Raw genomic sequence first — 20,943 nt, forward strand, 5'->3', positions numbered from 1 at the left:
GTGTCTAATCAGTCTGGTACAGTGTATGCAAGGGACCAAAGACAGAAATCCTCTTCTGACACTGAGGTAAGTGTCCTGCTCAGCCAGAAAAAATTGGACATTTCATGATGAAAGGAAGATGTGCCTTTAGCACCTATTTTTCTCAATGATTCCAAAACACTTTTGCTCTAGAGGATTCTGATCCCACCACCCTGCAGCAGTATGGGCGCACAGGTTCAAGGAATGCGTAGTCCTCTGAGAGTTATGCCTCTAGCCTAACCCAGTTATCCACGTTCCTGCCACAGACAAAGGCGTGAGACAGGCATCTCCAAAAGGAGTTTCATCACACCTGTCTCAGACACCTACCATAGGAAGGGAAGAATTACCCCGTGGAGATGCCTATCTAGTTCCATTGACCGCACAGGAGCCTAGATAAGTACCTTAGACTAGACAGCTAAAGTTTAGATAGATAAAGATAGGCGAGACGAATCTCGCCTTTAGCGTTGGGATATGTTGCAATTTACCTCTGGGAAATTTATTAGCCAAGTTTCTAAGGTATGAAACCAGCCTCAGCATAGGAAGAGAGAGCAAGGGCAGAAAAGATCAGACACAACATTAAAGATGGTCTAAATGTTCCTTATTTTAGGCTGTGCCCTGTGCCCTAACCTCCAGAGATTACACCACTTTCATCTCTCTGGGCCATTACCCATCCACAGACCAGCCAGGGCTCAGTGAAATCGAGCCACAAACCAGTGCTAGCTGAGGCTGGTACACCGAGTGTGCCAGAAGCAGCAAACACCACTAGCAAAGAGGCAGCTATAGCCAGGCTTCTCAGGGAAATAACAGCATTTGGTATAATGGGACTTAAAGTCCCATTAATGTCATCAATGTATGAGAAAAAAAAAAAATCTATTGCAAAAAAAAGGGACATTTTTCTTTGTTTTCTTCTAATTATATTGTTATTATTTGTTATCATGCTAACTAATTCTGTGAGCATTTATCATCTCAGGTTTTATATTGTTTTATCTTGAAAACATTCATTATTCATCTGCAGGAAGACATACTTCCTTGTTTTTCAGCTAAGCTCCCAGATCTCCTTTTTGCTGGTTTTACTTCTCCTTTTCAGGAAAAAAATGGACTAGCTTTTTTTTTTTTCTTCTCTCCAGTAGTGTTTAATTTCAATGAGGACATTACTTACTCGGTTCTTCAGTCCGACTATGGGTGAGAAGCAAGCTATTACGCCATAATTTCATTCCCTATTGTGTGGGAAGTCAGCATTGCATCATCCCTGGGATGGAGAAAAAGAGATGAAGATCCCTTCTTAGCGGGTGCGGTCCAAGATTTGGTAGCCAATCTTCAAGCCAAAGTAAGAGCTCCTTTTGTTTTGATTTCTTTCTTTTTCTTTTATTTCTTCTCTCTTCTGTTTCCTTCTCTTCCCCACAGAAATCTTAAGTGTAAAAGACCAGGGGGAAAAAAAAAAACACCACCTCTTTGCCTAGTAGTAAGTATTTTAAGTTTTCTGCTTATGCTTAAACATTGAGCACATCCTGTATTTCTGCAACTCAATTTTTACCATCTAAAAGTTGTCTTAAAGCTGCTTTCTTCACTTCTGAGTGTGGACTGGGAATTACCAACATGTGTAAGAGCATGAGAACTACAAGTCATAGAAAACATAAAGAGCAACTGTAGAAACTTAGATTCAGAATACATTAAGAACTAGTAGTACCCAAATCTCAAGCAAAAAGGTACTATTTGGATATCATTATCAAATAGCTGTCCTTAAAACTTATTTGCGAACAAATTGCTTATGTTATTTTGTAATGAAACTCTGGTTATACTGGGGAATATATTGACCAACTAATAACTAAAAATAAATGCTGCCTTCTTAATCAGGTGAAAGGCAGTTATCGAACAGTAGTTGAAGGAAAATCTGTATTAGCCTCTGTCAAAACCGAAAGCCTCAGAATTTTGTCCAATACACTCTTCATATGAATAGCAGAGAGAACCACACCCTCCCTCCATGATGTGTGATTTTGCTGAATCCTGTGTGAGATTAGAAACATCTCAGATGCTTATGTTATAATATAGCTGTATTTAGAAAATTGGGGCCACCCGTAATTTCTTGCTTAATCAAAATATGGGAGTTGTATAAGCATAGCAGTAACAGTTGTGTTACATATGAGGAGAACTGTTAGAGGGGTTATTTTGATTTACTGGATGTAACTTGTTCCTTTAGCAGAAATACACGTAAACAGATCCTTCAGAGAATTCCCAAGGAAAAGGGGGGAGTGGAGAGGAAATCCTTCTCACCTCAAAGGCATCATACCTCCTTCAGAGAATGTTCACAAGATCAGCGTGTAAAATGAACAAGCAAAGACCACGAGTGCACGTATTTTTAAATTAGTAACTGAATATCCAGATTTGCTCTTAATTCAGCAATTATTTTTGAATCTTCCATTCCTTGCCTGGTCCCATCCTTTACACTGCTGTTGCTCTTCATACTCTTTTCAACACCTCTTCTGATTTGATACCCTCTTTGCTTCATTAGCTCCAGCGTGGCACAGCTGCAGTATTTTTGTCCCAGCTGTTAGCGTGGATGATCACATAGGTATATAATCCTGGTTGCTGCAGGCCTTTTAGAGAAAGCATTGCTCGACTAATCTCATGTACAGCTAACACAGTAGATTGTTTACTTTATTGATGTTGCTTTTATTTGTTTTGTATGATTGTCAGTTACAAAAGACAACTGTTACACAGCTGTATTAGCCCACAATAAAGAGACTAAGAATCCAGGGACATGTAAAAGTAAAATGGAAGGTGTGTTGCTTTGGAAGATGGTTACAGTTTGTGTGCCAGGCCTACAGCAGGTGTAACAAAAAGACAGACTGACTTTCACCTGGTGCAAATCTATGCAAGGTGTTAACATTTATCTTGAATGTTGTCGATGAAGGAAAATACAGCTTTTATTTCTCAGACTTTTCTATCTGCATGCACAATTTTCAGAGTAAGTACTATGAATTCTCACAGCCTGGAGCAATTAGGAAACCTTCAGTAAGTAATTTGGAACTGCTACTTGGGGTATGGTTGCACATCTACTTTTACAGTGCTTTGGGTTGTCATGTTTATTTTGGGTCCTAATGAAGATGTCTGAGTAAAGAAATGGAGACAAAGAAGTACTAACAAAATACACCTTACAAAACTGAGACTAAAGGATTTAGAAATGATCCAAGGAAAAGCAAAGCTTGTCTGTGAAATGCAGCCACTCCCCGCTTTAAAAAAAAAAAACCACCCATTCAGAACCCTCTTCTTAGCTAGCAAACAAATTAATAAAGCAGCAGGGATTTCCTGTCTGTTATCAGTTTTAATCTAGTATAATGACTTTTGAAGAAAGCTATTGAAAAGTTCCTTTCTAGTTTGCTGTGAAAATGAAACTGGTTCACTGGGCGGGGGTGGAATCAGTTCTAGATCCCTTAGACCTCCTACCTGTTTAATTTCTAACTGGCTTGCCACTGAAAGGAAATAAAAGAATTATTTCATTAGCATTACCACTGTAATGGTAGTAACTCTGTAGAGAAGAGTATTAATATATGTAGGAGTAAAGTAATATATAAAAGCGTGTTTTTAAAGAATGACACTCCATGCTTTTCAAGCATTTTTCCCCATGGTTTCATCTGTTTCTGAATTACGCAAGGTCAGTTATTACACCCAAACATGAGGGGAACTCCCTCCCCTTTTATACACACCTATTACTAAAAATGACCAGTAAGATTTTTGCTCATACCTTCCCCAAAAATTCTCAGGAAGGCTAAAATGAAGGTTAGAATGTCTACTGTGAAAACAGCTCGAGAAAGTTAGGTGACACTTAAATACAGTGTAAGACAGATTGTATATTTTTTACCTGCTTTAATTTATGAGGCATACATGCAATCTTATAATTCGAATGTAAACAAAATGTTAAACTTTTCATAACAGTGAAATTCCCATTAGTATTCTTGGCAGTGCATCTTTTGCCATCATTAATGTTTTATTCAGGATATGCAGCTTCTGGAAGGAGGTTGCCTTCAGTGCTGTCCTTGAATAAACAGGTACATGGAGTTTATCCCCCTTTGATGTGGCCAACAGAGAATTTTTTCCCTTTTAATATACAAAAGAGTAGAGGTTTTTTCCATCTTTCAATCAGTTTCCCTTTGCATTGCCTTCAAGATGATAACTGCGGAGAACAAGCTGCCCTCGGGCTATTTTTAGCAGAAGGAAAGACCTTACTGCTACTATAAGTTGCTTTGGAGGAGACAACTATCTACCAGACCCTAGAAGTACTGAAAATTCTCTGGTCCTAGACAGGTTAACGCACAGCAGCAGTTTCTAAGACATCCTCTTAGCTACCCGAGACTGAATTTGTACATTAGAATGCATCACACAAAAATACTTGTTGGGACCTGAAAACAGCATGCAAGCTACCTACACATAGCACTGGACATCCTAGTCTGCCTTTCGATCGGGATACTAGCTCAACAGTAACACCACACCATTTTCAGTTGTAGCACTGGCGTGCCTGTTGCTAGCTGAAGGCTCTCTCTTCACCACAACTTGCTCCACAGTATTTTTTTGCCTTACTTGACATCTTATCTCCTCTTACATAGCGCAGCACAGAGCTTGATAGCTGGCTGGCAAATCAGTCCCAGACGAGGACAAGGTCTGTCAGCAGGACACTTCCAGCAAACCACCCTCCCATCAACGCAGCTGGAGCTTCCAGAAATCATTTTAGACCACACAACATAAGCTCAGCAAGTCAGTAAGTTACACCAGCAAAAGCTCCCTCAGGATGGTACCTTCACAAAACGTTAGTTTAACATTTCCTGGCACAAAAGTGTCACTAATCACGTTACTGGTCAAGCCTGTTAATTGGTGGCACCTCCCAGCACAGGCCTCGCACCGCATTTCTAAAAGAGTAAAAATTTTACACCAGGAAAACACAAGAAGCCCGCCCCGCACCGGCACGTCCCCCCCTCAGACGACACAGGAGGCGACGACTGCCCGGCTGCGGGGCGTCGCGGCAACCAGCACTTTCCAGCTGGCAGCGGCTGCCCTTTGGGGGCACCTACGGCTTCCCGCTTGCGGAGCCCCCCCCTCCTCAGACAGACGGCGAAGGGCCCGCCCAGCGCCCAAGCCAGCCCCCGCGGCCAGCGCGGCTTTTCAAGCTGCCCCGGCGAGAGGGGACGCTCCCGGCGGTGCCGGAGGCGGGCGGCAGGGCCCGGCGCTGCCCCTGGGAGAGGCCGCCGGCGGGGGTGCCGGCGGTGGCGCGCATGCGCACTGCGCAGCGGTGTGGGCGGCTGCGCGTCGGCGGGGAGCGCCGCGTCCAATCAGCGGACGGGGTGTGTGCGCGGGGGGGAGGGGGCGGGGGACAGGGGCGGCGGGCGGCAATGTTGTTGGGAGTCACCTGACCGCTCGCGCCGCAGTCGGGCCGCAGCCTGTGCCCGGAGCAGCCAAGCCCCGGGGAGCGGGAGGAGGAAGGGGGAGAGGCGGTGACTGCGCTGCCCTCTGGCCCGCGGGTGAGCGGGCCCGCGCAGAGGAGCGCTGGCGGCAGGCCCTGAGGTGAGCTGAGCCGGCTGCCGTTGGGAGCGAGCGCGCCCGCCCGTCCGTCCGTCCGCCCGTCCGGTGCCCGTTGGGCTGAAGGGGGAGTGGTGGGTCGAGGGCAGCACCATTCGGGCGTGGGGGGGGGCGTGGAGGAGGCTGAGGCGCGCTCACAGCGGCAGTGTTAGTCAGCCAGCCAGCCCCTTCCTACGCCCCCCCCGCCTCTGCGGCCGGTGTAGTAGCCTGTCCCGCCGCGGCGGGGGCGGGCGCTGTCGGACCCCGGGCGAGGGCTGCGAGAGCGGCGGGGTCCCGCGGGGGAGCTGCCGCGGTCGCGGGGGCGCTAGGCCGGCTCAGGGCGGTGGCGGAGGCGCCCTGTCAGCGCTGGGCACTGGGCGGCGGCCGGCTCCCTCTTCTCGGTGCCGCGCTTCAGGTATTCCCCCCCTTCCCCCGAGGCCTGTGCCCAGCGCCGGCGCGGGGCTGGGCAGTCAGTCGGTACTCGGCGTCTCGTTCCCGGTTTCCGCGGGTGCCCATGTGCCCGTGCGCTGCGGTGACACAGGCGTGACTCTCCCACGCCGCGGTCCCTGGCCCTGTACGAAAGGGGCAGCGCAGCCCTGCTGGAAATTTGGGGGTAACCCCGCTTTGCCCGGGTGAAACGTGCAATCGGTGTGCTTAGTGTTCATTACCTTCTGTGGGAGCTGGGGAAGATTTATTTTAGACCGTAAACAACGAGATCCAAATCCTGTCTGTCTTGTTCTGTACAGTGAGATACTTGGCATGCTTTGGGGTATGCTGAAAATGTAGTAATTATAAAAGAATCGTCACTTGCTTTTCTGTCAAATTATATTTACGTGCTCCATTTTAGTATGGCAATGTAACAGTAATCCCAAATTCATATACAACTGGGCCCTCTAAATATTCGTTGAAATAAAAAAGGAAAAAGCAAACCTTCTAGCAGTAAAGGTAAAGTGAAGATAACTGTATATACAGTTTAATCATGCAGTAACTTTTGACAGACATGTTAATTTGAGGCACTTCCTAAGGCACTTTCAGTGTGTGAAAACCGTATTTGACTGCAGTAATGGAATAATTACAATCCAGAAGCACAGTAAATTAAGGTTACACCTCACTCTGAATACTCTAGTAATAGAGTCAGTTCTTTAATCTCGCGTATTATGCCACTCTGAAAGAGTACATTCCTATCAAACATGGTGAGTCCAAATTAAAGCAACTAGGATATTCCAAATTTTATTTTGTGGTTTATGAGTTTAACTTTAAAGGTGACTTAAATGGCATAACTACTGTTGGATGCCCTAACACGCGTGAGTAAATCTGTGTATGTTAGCAAGTAGTGAGGCCCAAAAGTGGCAGATTTCCAGACAAACAGTTGTTGCTGAAAACAGAATATCCACATTGTATGCTTTTCAGAAGGGCTTCCTTCGAGCTAATTACTGAATCCCTTGGTGTTTGGACTTTAGATGTACTTTCAGAGTACATTTTCCAATTTAATTTAGTCTAAAAAGAACCTGTTCTCGTTGACCAGGTCCATCTTGTGAAGTGAATGAAAGCACAGTAAGTGGGATGTTTGGGAAGTTCGTTTCACTAGTACACTCCTGATTCTAACCAAAATGCTAAAGTGGAGGTTAAACTTCCATCTATTGTATTTTTGAGTGGTTTAGACTCAAAAATGTGGAAGAACTTGGTGTGCTAAGTATTTATTTGCTTTTAATAGGATCTAAAATCCTTATGCTAAGGATATTTTGAGCAGTAATAATTTCATGTTAATATAAGAATTGTCTAGTATTAAAAAACCATACTCTTTACCTGATCTTTTGGATCAGGTGGCACTCTCATTGGGCGTAATAGAGATGTCTTTGTACATGGGTTGTATAAGTCCCAGATAACTTTGCCCTATGGTTTAGGGAAACATGGCTCAACAAGTCTCCTTGTCATGTCATTCCCCCAACAGCCCCCTCTCCCCACCTTCCCAGTGTTATGAGGAGTTTGTATAGATTCTTCATATATTTCCTTTTAATCATAGAGATGTCTTTCTCCCTGCACTGGGCATGCTGGTGTGAGGGGCAGGAGTGGTAGGTCAGTCAAAGGATTCATGTTTGTGTCTGAGTGCTGGCATTTTAGTTGTCCCTTAGAATTTGACCACTGAAAATTTCATGGGGGAGGTGTCAGGGGTAGAAAAAACTAATAAACTAATACCACTTTGTGGTATTTATAGCGTAAGTCCTGTTTACATGCAATCTTTAGTTAAACCATAGGTAACATGTTAGTTGATGAAAATGTGGCTAGGAACAAAACCTTAAGTGAGCAAAAAATAACTGCTGAAACAACCATTAAGTTGTATGAATTCAGCCTAGTATGACCGCAGTGGGGATAATGTATGAGGACCCACCTGCAGCTTTCCTTGCCCCCACCTCCAGTTCAGAGGTTAGCAATGTGGAGAGGAAAAATAGTAGTAGAAAGGCTCGCTTTGCTGTAACAAATCGTAGGCTGTATCACAAAAGTAACTCCGTCTCCAACAGTATCCTGTATTTTTCAGTTAAGGCCTTTCTCAGGCTGGAGGGAAGTTTTGTTCTTGTTAAGTAATACAAAGGGAAACCTTAGTATTTTGTATAAATGTGAGTTAGCAGGTCAGAGCAAGGCTCAACTGACTTGTCAGCTACTAAAGCTTTAGAAAGGAGGGGGAAGTGTGCTATGAAGGGCAAATTGACTTTAGAAGCATTGGTGAAATACAAATAAATTGAGTTTGATCATTAGACGTACATTGGAGAATGGAAGAGGTAGCCTACAGTATCAGTCAGTCAGAGTGCCTTTAAATGAGAGCCCGCATTTTAAAAAATATTCAATTAGTCTTTAGAATCATTTTGAGATAATTTGTTTGTGAATGACTTCATTTGAACTGTCAAGATAATGTTTGTAGGTGTTTGCTTGGATGCCAGTCTTGGCCCATCGACTAATACTTTGATAAGTAAATAGATAGCATTTGCTATCCCTGTTTACACTTCTTTTAAGGTCAGTATTTTCTATGGTACCATCTCAAAAATACTTATTTACATCTCAGCTAGTAAGGCCGTGTCTTTTAACATCGTATGTCAGATAGGAAATGGTTTCGAGTTTCCTGATGGGAAAATTGAAACACAGCTTTGTGTGATTTGGTGGAGGTGTTTGCTAGAATTATCATCTGAAGTCTGGTATTCTGCATCTTTTTTTCCTTATTATGTAAATTTGCCAATGATGCTTTTCTGTTTTCATAGAAATGTTTCTGAACTTCTTTCTGATTTATGTCTAAAAGATTCATAGAATTTTCTTTCAGTTTCACATACTGTGAAGAACAGTTGTGGAAACAAATCGGAGTTAAAAAAAAAAAAACTAGAAACAAGATTATGAAGATAATTTCCAAAAAGTATTTTCTTTGACTTGCCAATATATTTGCTTCTCAGCTCTTTCAGGTTCTTGTGTCCTTCTAAGTTAGAGTAAGATACCTTAGAAGCACAGATGGTTAATTTAGTATTCATTATAAATATTTTGACATATACATACTTGTGAATGGATTCTGACAGTCATTAAAACAAAATAATTCATGTGGTTTGTTTAACTGTGGCAAGGAGTAGAACATGTAGCTATAAATGCAAAGGTATTTGTCCTTTAAGTAAAGGCAGGAGTTGACAGTAGATGTTGGTTGTGCATGCTTTACATTATGCCAGTTTACCTCTTAATGCTAAGTGAATATTTTATTATCTAACCTAGTTCTTATTTAAAAAAACAAAACCACAATTTCTACTAGTATTTTTTTGGAGTGTTGTATTTGTGGAGTTTTTTTGTTGGGTGTTTTGGTTTTTTTTTGGTTTTTTCTTTAGGTGAACCATGCCTTTAGGAAGTCTGTGCATTGTTGTTATCTTCCCAGAGTAACTCTGTTTGAATACCAGCAGAATTGAAGGATTAAAAGTGGTGAGATTTTGCTGCAAAGGAGTCTCTAAAAATCCCTTCAATCCTATTTAATTTTTCAGCACTCAAACAAACCAAATCCCAAATACGATTTTTATCCCTGATTTGATTCAAAAAGTAGACAACTAGTGTTGTGTAAAGTAATGTTAAACTGCAAAGTAGTAACATTTTTTTCTGGCTTTGGTATGGACTGCTTTATGTGAGCTTCTGAGGGAAACTATTCAAACCTCTGCTCAGTGGAAGATTTCTATGATTACACAGTATCAATCCTTCCCCTGCCGCGCCCCGAGTTCTCATATAGCTTGCAAATAAGTGAATATTCAGGCTTAAAACCTGGAAACCAAATTAAGACTCTCAGCGCAGACTTAAAACTTGCCAGACTTCCCGTGATTCTTTTTAATTCTCGCTTGTGACTTGACAAGAGTCCAAATGCTGTGGTAAGAATTATGTTGCAGAAATACAACCTAATAATTTTTGAAAAGCTCATTTATGTAATTAAGCTGTGAACAATATCATCCATCTAAATAATACAGTTTAGAATTTTAATTATGAATGTGCTAATCATCTGAAGATGAGACCTACTTTTTTTTTTAGAGGAGAAAACATTGTTCTTGTGAAGCAAAGCTAGCTTTTTGCCTTTTTTAAATCACTTTTTTCTTTTAAAGTCTCTTTGAACTAAAGATGGAGAAGTAATAAACATGAACACTAAAATGCTTATTCATTCCTTGTCAGCATAACATGAATCAGCAGCTATTAACCGCTGTAGGCATTCATCCGTAACGTAACTTTATTTCCTTAAAAGGAGAGGTAGCTGGGGGCAAGGACATAGATATAAAACTTTAGAAAAAAGCCTTTGCAGTGTATTTTCAATAAACTGTCTCTTATCCAAACTGCCTTGTTTTAGCAGTAGTAGATGATAGTTGTCCCTTGTACTTTACACCTGTGATGACAGATTTTTTTTTTTTTTTATAGGATAAAGTAAATGTAAATATCCCCCCTAAGAGAACTGAGGGAAATAAGTGACCTGCTGGTAGTTACTCAGTAGATCAGTGTAGAAGTCAGGAATAGCACCCAGAGTTTGTTTTTTCCAAGCTATTTTTTGGGGGTCTACAGTGTCTTTTTTTCCAACTGTTCAGGAATTTAAAGTGTTCTAAGAGTACAGATATGTTACAAGCATAGTGATAGCTGAGCAGACCTTTATTGTCTGCTAGGTGATAAATTAATCTTGCTAGTTTTATCGTGATGGTGATCGCAACTGAAATAGCATCTGGATGTCAAAGTTCAGCCCGCTCAGATAGCAGTGACAGCAAGATGCCCTGCCTGGGTTCTGCAGCTACTGAAGGGGAGCTTCATTCTGTGCTTTCTCTTATTTCAAGAACTTTACCTGTGTACAAATGAGAGTTACTGTGATTACTACAGAGGACTGATATCCAGTATGGTATTAGTGAGTGGTTGTTCACTAAGTAAGTAAAGGATAAGGAACAGGGTTTTGTTTACTTTTTTAGTAAATTGGGTAACTTTTGGACTGGATCATTTACAGGAAGTTAATGGTAGCTGAAGGTCAGACCCATCCCCCCCCCCCCGCCATATGTGTAGACTGAGTTGATTGTGATGGTAGAGCCACATAATTGATATCTGAGTCTAGGCATAAAAAGCTCTTCTTTTTAGGAATATCTGAAATGGTTTTATTGACTAATGAAAGATAAGTAAGAGGCTGTTGCTCTGTAAAAGAAAGCATTGACTTGAGAGGATGTAACTCCTGTAGCTCATGCATTTTTGCTTGGCTCTTGCTAGGACTATTGCTATCTTAATAGAGCTTAACACAGAAGAACCACAGGTCAATTGGTGCTGCTTTATTGCCCCACTTGCTATTAAGTGTGTTACAGATGATGGTAACAAAGTACAGTTCTGTGTTTTATTTGACAGTGAGTTTTTCACAGATAGTCATTAGATTTGGATGCTAGACTCCATTGAATCCAAATGCCTGTGGGTTCCCATTGTATCTTGGTGACCATCAGATACTGAATTTTCTTTTCCAGGTCCTTAGATTTACTGCCAAGAGTTTAGATTGAAGTTTGGCAAATCAGCTATGTCTTTCCTGAAAGTGCAAGCCTTCTAAGTAGTAAAGGCATGACCATTATTGATTTCCATGGATTTCTGTGCTCTGATTTAGTATTTTTAAGTATTAGTATTGAAACATTCAAACTCAGAACATTCAAAAAGTGTTTTGGTAAACGTGTACACAAATCATAGGCATATCATGTAAATAGAAGCAGAAATGACAGTGATTTGCACTTTCAGACATGTATCTCAGTTTTAAGGGCTGTTTTAGTATTCTTTGGCTGTTTGCCTTAAAGAGTCTCAGAGCCTATGGAGCTCATTTCTGTGACTCATTCATTCTTTCTAGTTGTGAATTTTCTTCTAAAGCCACCAGCGGATCTTTCCAGCGTCAGCTGGTCCGACGTTCAAAACACTCTCTTTAGCTGTAATGCATACCCCTTTGTATGTTGAAATCTCACCCTTTTCTTTTCAGTTTTTGTAGTGCTTGAGTATAAACTAAAGGACACTGAATTTACCTCTGTGTTAGCTGTCTTATTGTTGTTCTAAGTTATTTTGTGGTAAAGTTCCTGGCAGCAGTCATCGGCAGACAGAGACTCCAGCTGTTATTTTTGTCTTCTTTGTTCAGAAGGAATGATGCAAGTATACAATAAACCGGCTATAAGCATGCGAATTGGTGTTATCTGACTGTTTTTCTAAGTTACTGAAAAGCTTAGTTGTAAACTATATGGCTTTTTGGGGGATTTTCTAACATTGATGCAAAATGCAAGATACTCTATTTAAATCTTCATTTAAAGCCTAAAGAAGTTGTTACTATTATTCAATACAGTGAATTAATAGTATGTTTTATTTATTTAGTCAGTTTGGTTGATTTTTATGATCCTGTATGTTTTGGCATTCATTATTAGTAAAATATTTTGGACAGAGCATTCGTGTGTTAGAAATCCTCTACAGAAAAGCTGGAATTCTTTGGTAGTTGTCCAGTGGGCATCTGGGTAAGTGGCAATGATTTGGGATAATTGCTGCTGATGTTAATATTTGCAGTGAGCAGATGGGTGGTACAGTTGCTTTATTGTTCTAAGGTTTTGAATGTTGTCGTAACATCTGCATCTTATTGCTATTGCTTCTGGTTAGCCTTATAACTTTCCCGTTTCAATGGGATTTCTGTTTGTTATCAGCTTTTTGCAACCACAGAGGACTTAATCATTATGGCAAACTGTGAAGTCTGGGCCCAACAACACAAAAAAAAGGCAAATGCTCATATTGAGTGTTCTATGTCAGTATCCATACACTGTGTGTTTTGCCGTCCTTTGCATAATGGGGAAAATTACTCCTCAGCATTAAATACTTGAGAAAATGGTACTGTGTCAAATCCTGACTTTTAGGAGTGGTTTGCTAGGAAGACCTATTGTAAAAGGCATTTACTCGTTTTATTATTATTATTATTTTAGTATATATGTGTGTATATATATTGTATTAAAATTATGTATTTTATATATGTATTTTATATATATAATACATTATTTCTATACTTACATATATTATTCAAAAGTATGTATCTTTTTTGTGAAATGCAATACAAAACTCTTTCCAGGACTGTGTAATTGTCTGAATTTTCAGAGACATACTTAAACATCAAGCAGTTCTTTTGCCCTATCATAAATGTAGGGAGGTAAGCTGGTTTCTGTAAATGCTTTTGTTGGCTTCAGTGACAACTTGATGCTTCAAAGTTTCCTTCACATCTCGCATAACACTCTTCTTGTTGACCACAGGATATTGAGTGCAGACTTTTACATGTTGCGGGGGTGCTGCTAAGCATGAAAGTTAATCTGCCTTTTGCCAGATTTGTATGTGTGTGGATGAGGAATACATCACACTATTATAAGTTTTATCCTGGTAATATATTCCTACTCTAATGCTGTCTATTCCAAGTTAGTATTATCTGTTACTATTTTCCTTCTGTAAGTTAGCAACAACAATTCCTTATAGCTTTACCTGGTCTCAGCCACAATGATTATCATCTTTGGAATTTTTTTTTTTTTTTTTTAAAATATCAGATGGGGAGACTTTATGGTTTACCTAAAGATCTGCACCAAGTGACTCTTTAAAGCGGAGACTGTGGGGGAAGGAAGCAGAGGATCATTTAACTAACTTCTTTTACTCTGCAGTCAACTAAGAGTTAAAAGAGCAGTAATTGCTACCAATTGTAAGCAATCAGGTGAGCAAACCTGCAGTCTAATTTTAAAGTACCTTACACTTACTATACTTTGCAATTACCTCCATGTTAATAATATAAGCTAATGAATAACTTTAAATGCATGAGAAAAATGAGTCTTGGGTGAGATCTGTATTTGCCAATCTGTCTTGATAGACAGCTTGCTCTGATCTCTACACTGTGTACTTAAATAAATGTATATTTCTTTTTTAATTGTTGTTGCAGTGCTAATTTTCATTAAGATAATAAGTATTTTGTATGTTCTTTGAAAATAAATACATATATATATCTAGTCAATTAAAAGTAGAGATGTCTAAATTTATTGAAGATATGGTAATTTTACATGTACCTGTTAGGCATAGTTTTCCTATTGAATCGTATGCTAGTAGGGAGAAAAAAAAATTGGCGTCACTTCACTTTGGTAAAGCGGAGTAGAGTTTTACAGCCAGTATTTAGGAGAAAATATTTTTGCCCTTAGGCAAAACATTTTTTTATCTCAAAATCACTGTCTGATAAAGAATGGAAACTTCATAGTAGCATGCTTGGTTGTGTTATCAAAGCAGAACTTGATTTGTTCAGCTGCAAGTGTTCCTTTATGTAGTTTTTATACTAGTGTGTGTTTATATACGTTCTCTATTTTTTTTTTCCCCTCCTCTCAAGATTATAAGGTTATTAGGGGTGCAGAATTTCAGGTTGAGAGGAATTTGAGGAATGCTCTTGTACTGACAATACTAGTTTTCTTCCACTAACTGAGGATTTGTAGTTAGTGAATTTTCATGTTGTTTCTTCCTTAATTCTTTCAACCTGCATTGTAAGGGCTATTTTAAGTTTTGAAAGATCTTTTTGGACTCTCCTTATTTTTGATGTATCAAATATCTTAAAGAATATTCTTGCATGTTTTTGTTTCTTAGCACCTTTTGCATTCAGTCACGAGGTGGTTCGCTGATACTGATTTAGTGAACAGTGATTTAATTATACAGTCATCTGCTGGCTTTTGGAATACTTTTACAAGTTATCTGTGCCTGCTTTTAGTTTTCCTTACTTAAGGGTTAATTTAAAAATAAAAATAGCATGGTAGAATAGGAGTTTTAGCCTGGTTTCCAAGGAAATAATTTGTGTTATCGTTGTTTGTAGTGTCTGTTTTCCTTCTTTTTAGTAAGTTGTTGCTGCTTTCATTTGAATTGCCTGAGGAGGGGGGGAAATCTGATAGATAATATTTGTAGAAAATTAAATTATGTAAAATGGACACCCGCACTGGGAGGAAGAAAGCCTAGAAGGGTCTGTCCTTGTAGGACAGTTGCAGCATGAGCTTGTGAGTTATAAAGCTTCTTTAAAAAGCACCATTGAATTGTTTTCTCCACTTCACACCTTTTCCCCTCTTTGTCCATCCATAAATGAAATTAATTTTAAGACTTTCCAAGTGCTCCAGGAGAATAGTAGAAGAAAAATTAAACAGTTTACAGAAGAGGTGTTCTTTTTCTCTTTGGTACAACAGTAAGTCTTCTTGTTGTTGTGGATATGTATATAACAAATCTACTTATGGACAAGTGTATTTTGTACTTACATGCCGCTGTGGAAAATCTAGTTAGCTGTCATGACAACTACTATCATAAATGTGGTACCATGCCTTTATTACACAACTGGAAAACAGAATTAAGACATACACAAGTTTGACCTCTGTTAGTACTTCTCTAAAGTGTTACAGCTTTTCAGTGGTTACATTTTCCCTTTCCTGTGTGATGCTTTTTGTCTTGCATTTTCAGTCTTGTGGTTCTTTTCCTTTTGATTTCCTCTTTATCATGTATGACAGTAATTAGATTTTACAAAGCAGACTGAGAGAAATTTTGAGTCTGTGTGTGTTTGAGTGTGGTGTGTGTGGTGTTTTGTTGGTTGGTTGTTTTTTTTTTTTAAAGGTTCTTTTAAATTTCGAAATGCTTAATGAAATGTTGCATTTTATATTTTGGATACCTCAAAAAAACTTGCATTCTTTTTAAAAATAGTGGGGACATAACTTAGCTGATGAAATCTTCACATTAGGAAGTACAGCATTCTGTCAGAGTAAAGCGTTAAATTTGAGTTATGCTCAAATTGAATATTTGTTTTCACTTCTCAAGAAACAGAAGGTAGTGTTTCAATGTTGAAACCTAATTTTTTTTTTTGGCAGCAACAACATTGGAAGCTCACTATCAGTGCTTCAAGTAGGCCGCACTCTGTTTCGAAAGCATGTTGTGTGCCTTCTGGAGATCAAGTGAAAGGGAGGGTTGACTGTCTTCTCTGTGTGTGTCTGTGTATATATATGTTTATATATACACACACACACGCAAACATACACACACGCACACATATAGCCTTCCACGCTATGAAAGTGTAATGAACTGAATTGGATATTGGAACTGATTATTTTATAAGGGAAAACCCAAGAGCAGCATGATACATGGCTTGTCTATCTGAGGGTTGGAAGAACTTGGCACTTCAAAAGGAGAAAGAAAAAAGAACCCTTAAAGGCCTGTCTGTAACTGTAGTCTCTCTCATGAGTTTTGCCTAGGTGTTCACCCCAAAATATGTCCTTATCTTTAATACTTCCCTGTGCTCCCCGCCACTCTGGATCTAGTCTTCCATTTTGCCCTCCATTCCTTTTTGATGATTTTTTTTTTCATGGGGGGAGCTTCTGGTAACAAATATGGAGTCATACTTTGTTAAACTGTGTGTGCTGTAATATTTGAGGATTATGGTAAGTTAAGCATATAGAGCAAACAAATTAAGGATACATGATTTATATTGCACTTCTTCTCATAAGCTACTATAAGAATAGAATTGCATAAATAACTCTTTCACAGGGAATTACTTCATAATTCCCATTTAAACTGATTGGAAATTAAATATTTCCTAAGTAAACAAATCTCTGCAGTCTTGTCATTAGGTATATGAAAATGCTTAAACTGTTTTTTTGCTTCCAAAAATAAGCCCCTTAGGGTTAACAGCGCATGGTATAGTATTGCTTAGTGGGAAAACTCTGATTTGTGTAACTTTTTTTTTTTCTCAGAACTTTTATTTTCGCAAAACAAAATCTTGTATATTGAAGCAAATGCCCCAAAACAGACTTGTTTTCTTTGTCTTTGCCAAGTTATGATCTGTATATTTTGTTGGTAAAGTTGACTGTGAAGTTGAGCGTACAGTGTTCTTGAGGGAGTGGGAAGGCTAGATGATGCTGATGCTCTGCACTTTACCGGTGTCCGGGCTGGTACTGTGCTGCTACTACCACTGGAAATGTGGATCTTTTTCGTCTTTCTTTCTGTTCAAAAGATCACTAAGAATGCCTATATGCCATGAAAATAACCTGAGTAGTGAGTAACCAGGAGTATAGGTGGCAGGGTGGTTGGTTTTTTCCCCACTGTGTTTAAAAATGGCCATGCCCTCCTCCCTCCCCGTGTTGTGAAAGTTTCCCATATTTGAAAACTGAAGATTTGCATTGGCTACAGTTTTATTGTTGTTGGGAGCTGGTGTATCATAACAACCTCTGTTGAGCAATATAATGATTGGGTAGTCCTGTGTCAGCTGAAGTGAGTCTCAGGAACTGTGTTCAGTTACAGTAACTCTTGGGTAGAATAGTCCAGTGTAATCTAAATGCTCGGTTTGCTAAGGTAACACTTTTCCTAGTATTATCATATTTTCCTTGCAGGACAGTTCGAAATCTGGTTACGTGGTTTCTTCATTGAGCTTTAGATGTGAGGACACTTCTGAGTAGGCTTTTTTCTTTTTTTCTTTTTTAACTGGAAGAAAGGCTCAATCCACAGAAGATAGGAATTTAGAAATACAGTGTAAAGATCAGACTTGGAAACACTGTTAAACTTTGCAGTCTCTAGGAGGGCTGACTTCTTCCTAGCTCTTTTTTTTGCAAATACTAGGAGTTGAGGAATAGCTTCAGGACAGTTATATACAAGTTTATGTCAAGGTTTTAAATATCATATAACTTTTACTGTTGTTTATTATCCAATAAATACTGTTATTTTAGAACTCTGATGCTCTGTCACAAAAGGGATTCCATTGCCAGGTGATCTGAATCATAGCGATTGATTAGGAAAGCAAACTTTTAACAAGCATGACAATTCAAATAGTGATGAGCAGGAGAGGGAAAAAAAGGCTGCATTAGAGAATTAAGGCGGGTGGAAAATAGGAGAACTCTAATCTGCTTTAAAAATAGAACACCAACCTACTAGAGAGAAAATGAGAGTATTTACCAATGCCTGATTGGTTTAGCAGGCAAACTACTTTTGAAAGAAGATAGAACACAAATATTTTAGTCTGTACTGGGTGAATCAGTAAACAGAAGTAGCTTACATAGTATTTTGGTGAATTTTGGCTTAATGCATCTGTTTTTTATTTCTTTTTACATTTTCTTAGTGTTGGAGTCAGAATATACTGATAACTAAAAATGAAAATGTAAATAATTTTTAGGTCTTACGGTAAGTTATGACTCTTAATCACTTGCTGAGGAAAAATCTGTTCTTTATCACTTGGAGTCACATGAAAAATTGTTCCCTTTTTGGTCTATGAAATACTAAAGCAATATTTTAAGATGTACGTATTAAGGTTTGGGTCCTTCAAATGCTTATAAGCATGTATTTATGTATTAACATGTATGAGATATTGAGTATTAATCTTACTCTTAAAAAGAACTAGATCAGGCAATGCATGTTTAACAGTTCACTTACTATGTTTTAGTATCAGTAAGTTCCTGTTGGATATGACTTTCACGTGTACAACTTGGTTTTTTTGTTCCTCCAGATTTGAAGAGTAGAAGCATGCTTTCCACTGAGACTTACACTACCATTTGTGATACAGAATGTCTCTAAGTGAGAAGAATAGTGTGGTTTTTGCATATGAATCTTCAGTACATAGTACCAACGTACTTCTCAGTCTTGATGATCAGAGAAAGCAAGATATTCTTTGTGATGTTACTATTTTAGTGGAAGATCAGCGATTTCGGGCTCACAAAGCTGTACTTGCAGCTTGCAGTAGTTACTTCCTTTCGAGAATTGTGGGCCAGGTGGATGCTGATCTTATCATCACTTTACCGGAAGAGGTGAGTGTCACTCCCTTCTGTATTTTACCTGCCAGTGCTTCTGATCTGTTTTGTTCAATTCTGTTTTACAATAGGCTGGTGCTTAACTGAGAAGTTAAGGTAAGAGAGTTAAGAACTGAGGGGAAGGAATTTCTTAAGTTGTAAAGCTGCCATTGGGTGAGGTAAAGTAAAGGCTAGACAGCTCAGAGTGTATATCACAGCCTGAAGATAAATGAATGCTGTCTTGGGGAATGCATAGGGGAGATCTTTTCAATTAAGTATATATTACTTTTAAAATTGTGCATCTGATTCAAAGCATGTAAGTTTGTCAAAAAACAGGCCTTAAATGGTAAAGAGGTATTTCAGAACTAGTCCTCCTGTATGAAAAGAGAACACTTTTGGAGTAATAAATAAACAAATTAAAGCTTAGAATGGTAATACCTTTAAATCGGTGTCATTAAGATTTGGTTTCATACGTTTGAGTAATACAACCGTGCTTATATTCCGTACTTGCTGCTTATTGTTGTTAACAATTTTCTTCTTCTCAGTTCCCCATCCTTTTTACACACTGATCATTAGCATCTTGATTTTTTTTTCTACTGTGTTTTATTACTCTTAAGACTGAGAAAATGTATTGCAATTACTTGCTTTCTTTTTTTACCCCTAAAATACATATTCTTAAATCATATTGAATTTAAAGGCATTCAGCGGGAATGAGCCAGAACCTGCAGAACCTGACATCCGTAGGAAAGAAGATTTATTATTACATATCTGGAGCGTCCAAGACATTTAAAGATTCCAGTTGGTATTTAGTTAAGTTATAAGAGGCATAAGGCAAGCAAGTGACTGGATTTTTATATGAAATGCTGTGCTTGTAGATGAAAAATGGAGAGCCTCCAAGTGCTCTGATTGTGCCCAATGGCAGCAATAATCTGAAGAGCTGGTTGTTAAATAATCAATGTCTTTCTGGGAGGTAGTTCGTGGTAATCAGCTTTGGGGGTGGGAATAACATGCAAATTGTTGGCAACTCAACTATAATCATTAAAGTTGGAGGAAAGGGGCACATCAATGAATATTTATAGTGACATTGGAGATTACATTATAGACTCGTTCATGTACAAGACTGAGTTGAGAGTTAACGGAGAGATGATGTATTCACAAAACCCGTACTTCAGTAAAGTAACTACCTTGCTGGCTTTGTAACGTACTGAAATAAGCACAAGGATTCTCTGTTACCAGAATCTTTGTGATTTTATAGAAAACAGAAAACTAAAAGGGATCAAGTGGTCTCTTTTAAAGAGCTTCAGTGGTCTTTGCTATTCTCTATTGATCAATGAATGTGTTACAAAATTTTGTTACAGTATAATACCACTATGTCACTTTTACTCAACCTTCTTACTGTGTCTGTGTGTTCATTTCTTCTTATACTTTTTTATCTAGTGGCTTAATATGTTGATAGCCTGAACGTCTCCCAGATTAAAAGAAAAGTAATGATGGGAGCTGATGTGGAAGGGAAGTAGGATGCTGGGGGACACAAAGCCATGATTTGGAGTAAAAGAGGGAAATTAGTGGTGTGTAGAACTGCTGATATTGAAGAGAGAATTTTGCTTTGGCATGATGGAAAAAATAGATATTGGAAGAATAAGAAATGTACATTGAAGTTGGAGAGGGGAAAAATAGTCTCTGGTGCAAAGCAACAGTGTTCCAATGAACCCATGAAATAAACCTGAGTTAGAAGGGACGAGAATTTGTAAAGAAAATGGAGGAACATCATAATCCCGATATTTACTACAATGTAGACTTAAGAGGACTCTTACTGTAATTTAGTATTACTGATGTAAGAACTGAATCTGCTGAAGCAACAAGTAAAAATCCTAACAGTGAATCTCATCTTTAATCATTTGATCTGATCACTTACTTGGTAAAAGCATTTTAAGACTCAGCAACTTGAGCTCTTCTGGGAACTGCTAGATATTTTGAAATAAGTCAGTTTATGAAGCTGCATATTTAAGAGAGAGATAAACACTCATCACCTGGTTTGACGTGAATTTTTTTTTTTAACCTTTTTAATCATCCAAAATATTTGAAGTTTAAAATGGAA

The 20,943-nt window shown here is 39.0% G+C and overlaps 1 protein-coding gene across 7 annotated transcripts in view; it reads left to right on the top strand.

Moving 5' to 3' along the window:
* The first annotated feature begins 5,399 nt into the window (after positions 1–5,399).
* The window catches only part of BACH1 (BTB domain and CNC homolog 1), a 31,495-nt gene continuing 15,951 nt past the window's right edge, over positions 5,400–20,943 (top strand). For 3 of the 7 annotated variants that reach the window (XM_075171035.1, XM_075171052.1, XM_075171058.1), the window contains exons 1-2: positions 5,400–5,571; positions 18,566–18,863. In XM_075171035.1, the coding sequence (XP_075027136.1) occupies positions 18,624–18,863 (240 nt within the window). In that variant the 5' untranslated portion in view covers positions 5,400–5,571; positions 18,566–18,623. Of the gene's footprint in view, positions 5,572–5,642; positions 5,661–5,879; positions 5,981–17,459; positions 17,576–18,563; positions 18,864–20,943 lie in introns of those variants that run through there. The other 4 variants (XM_075171036.1, XM_075171039.1, XM_075171047.1 and 1 more) reach the window with 4 other exon arrangements.

This window comes from Calonectris borealis, chromosome 1 (genome assembly GCF_964195595.1).
Source record: "Calonectris borealis chromosome 1, bCalBor7.hap1.2, whole genome shotgun sequence".
NCBI classification, from domain to species: Eukaryota; Metazoa; Chordata; class Aves; order Procellariiformes; family Procellariidae; genus Calonectris; species Calonectris borealis.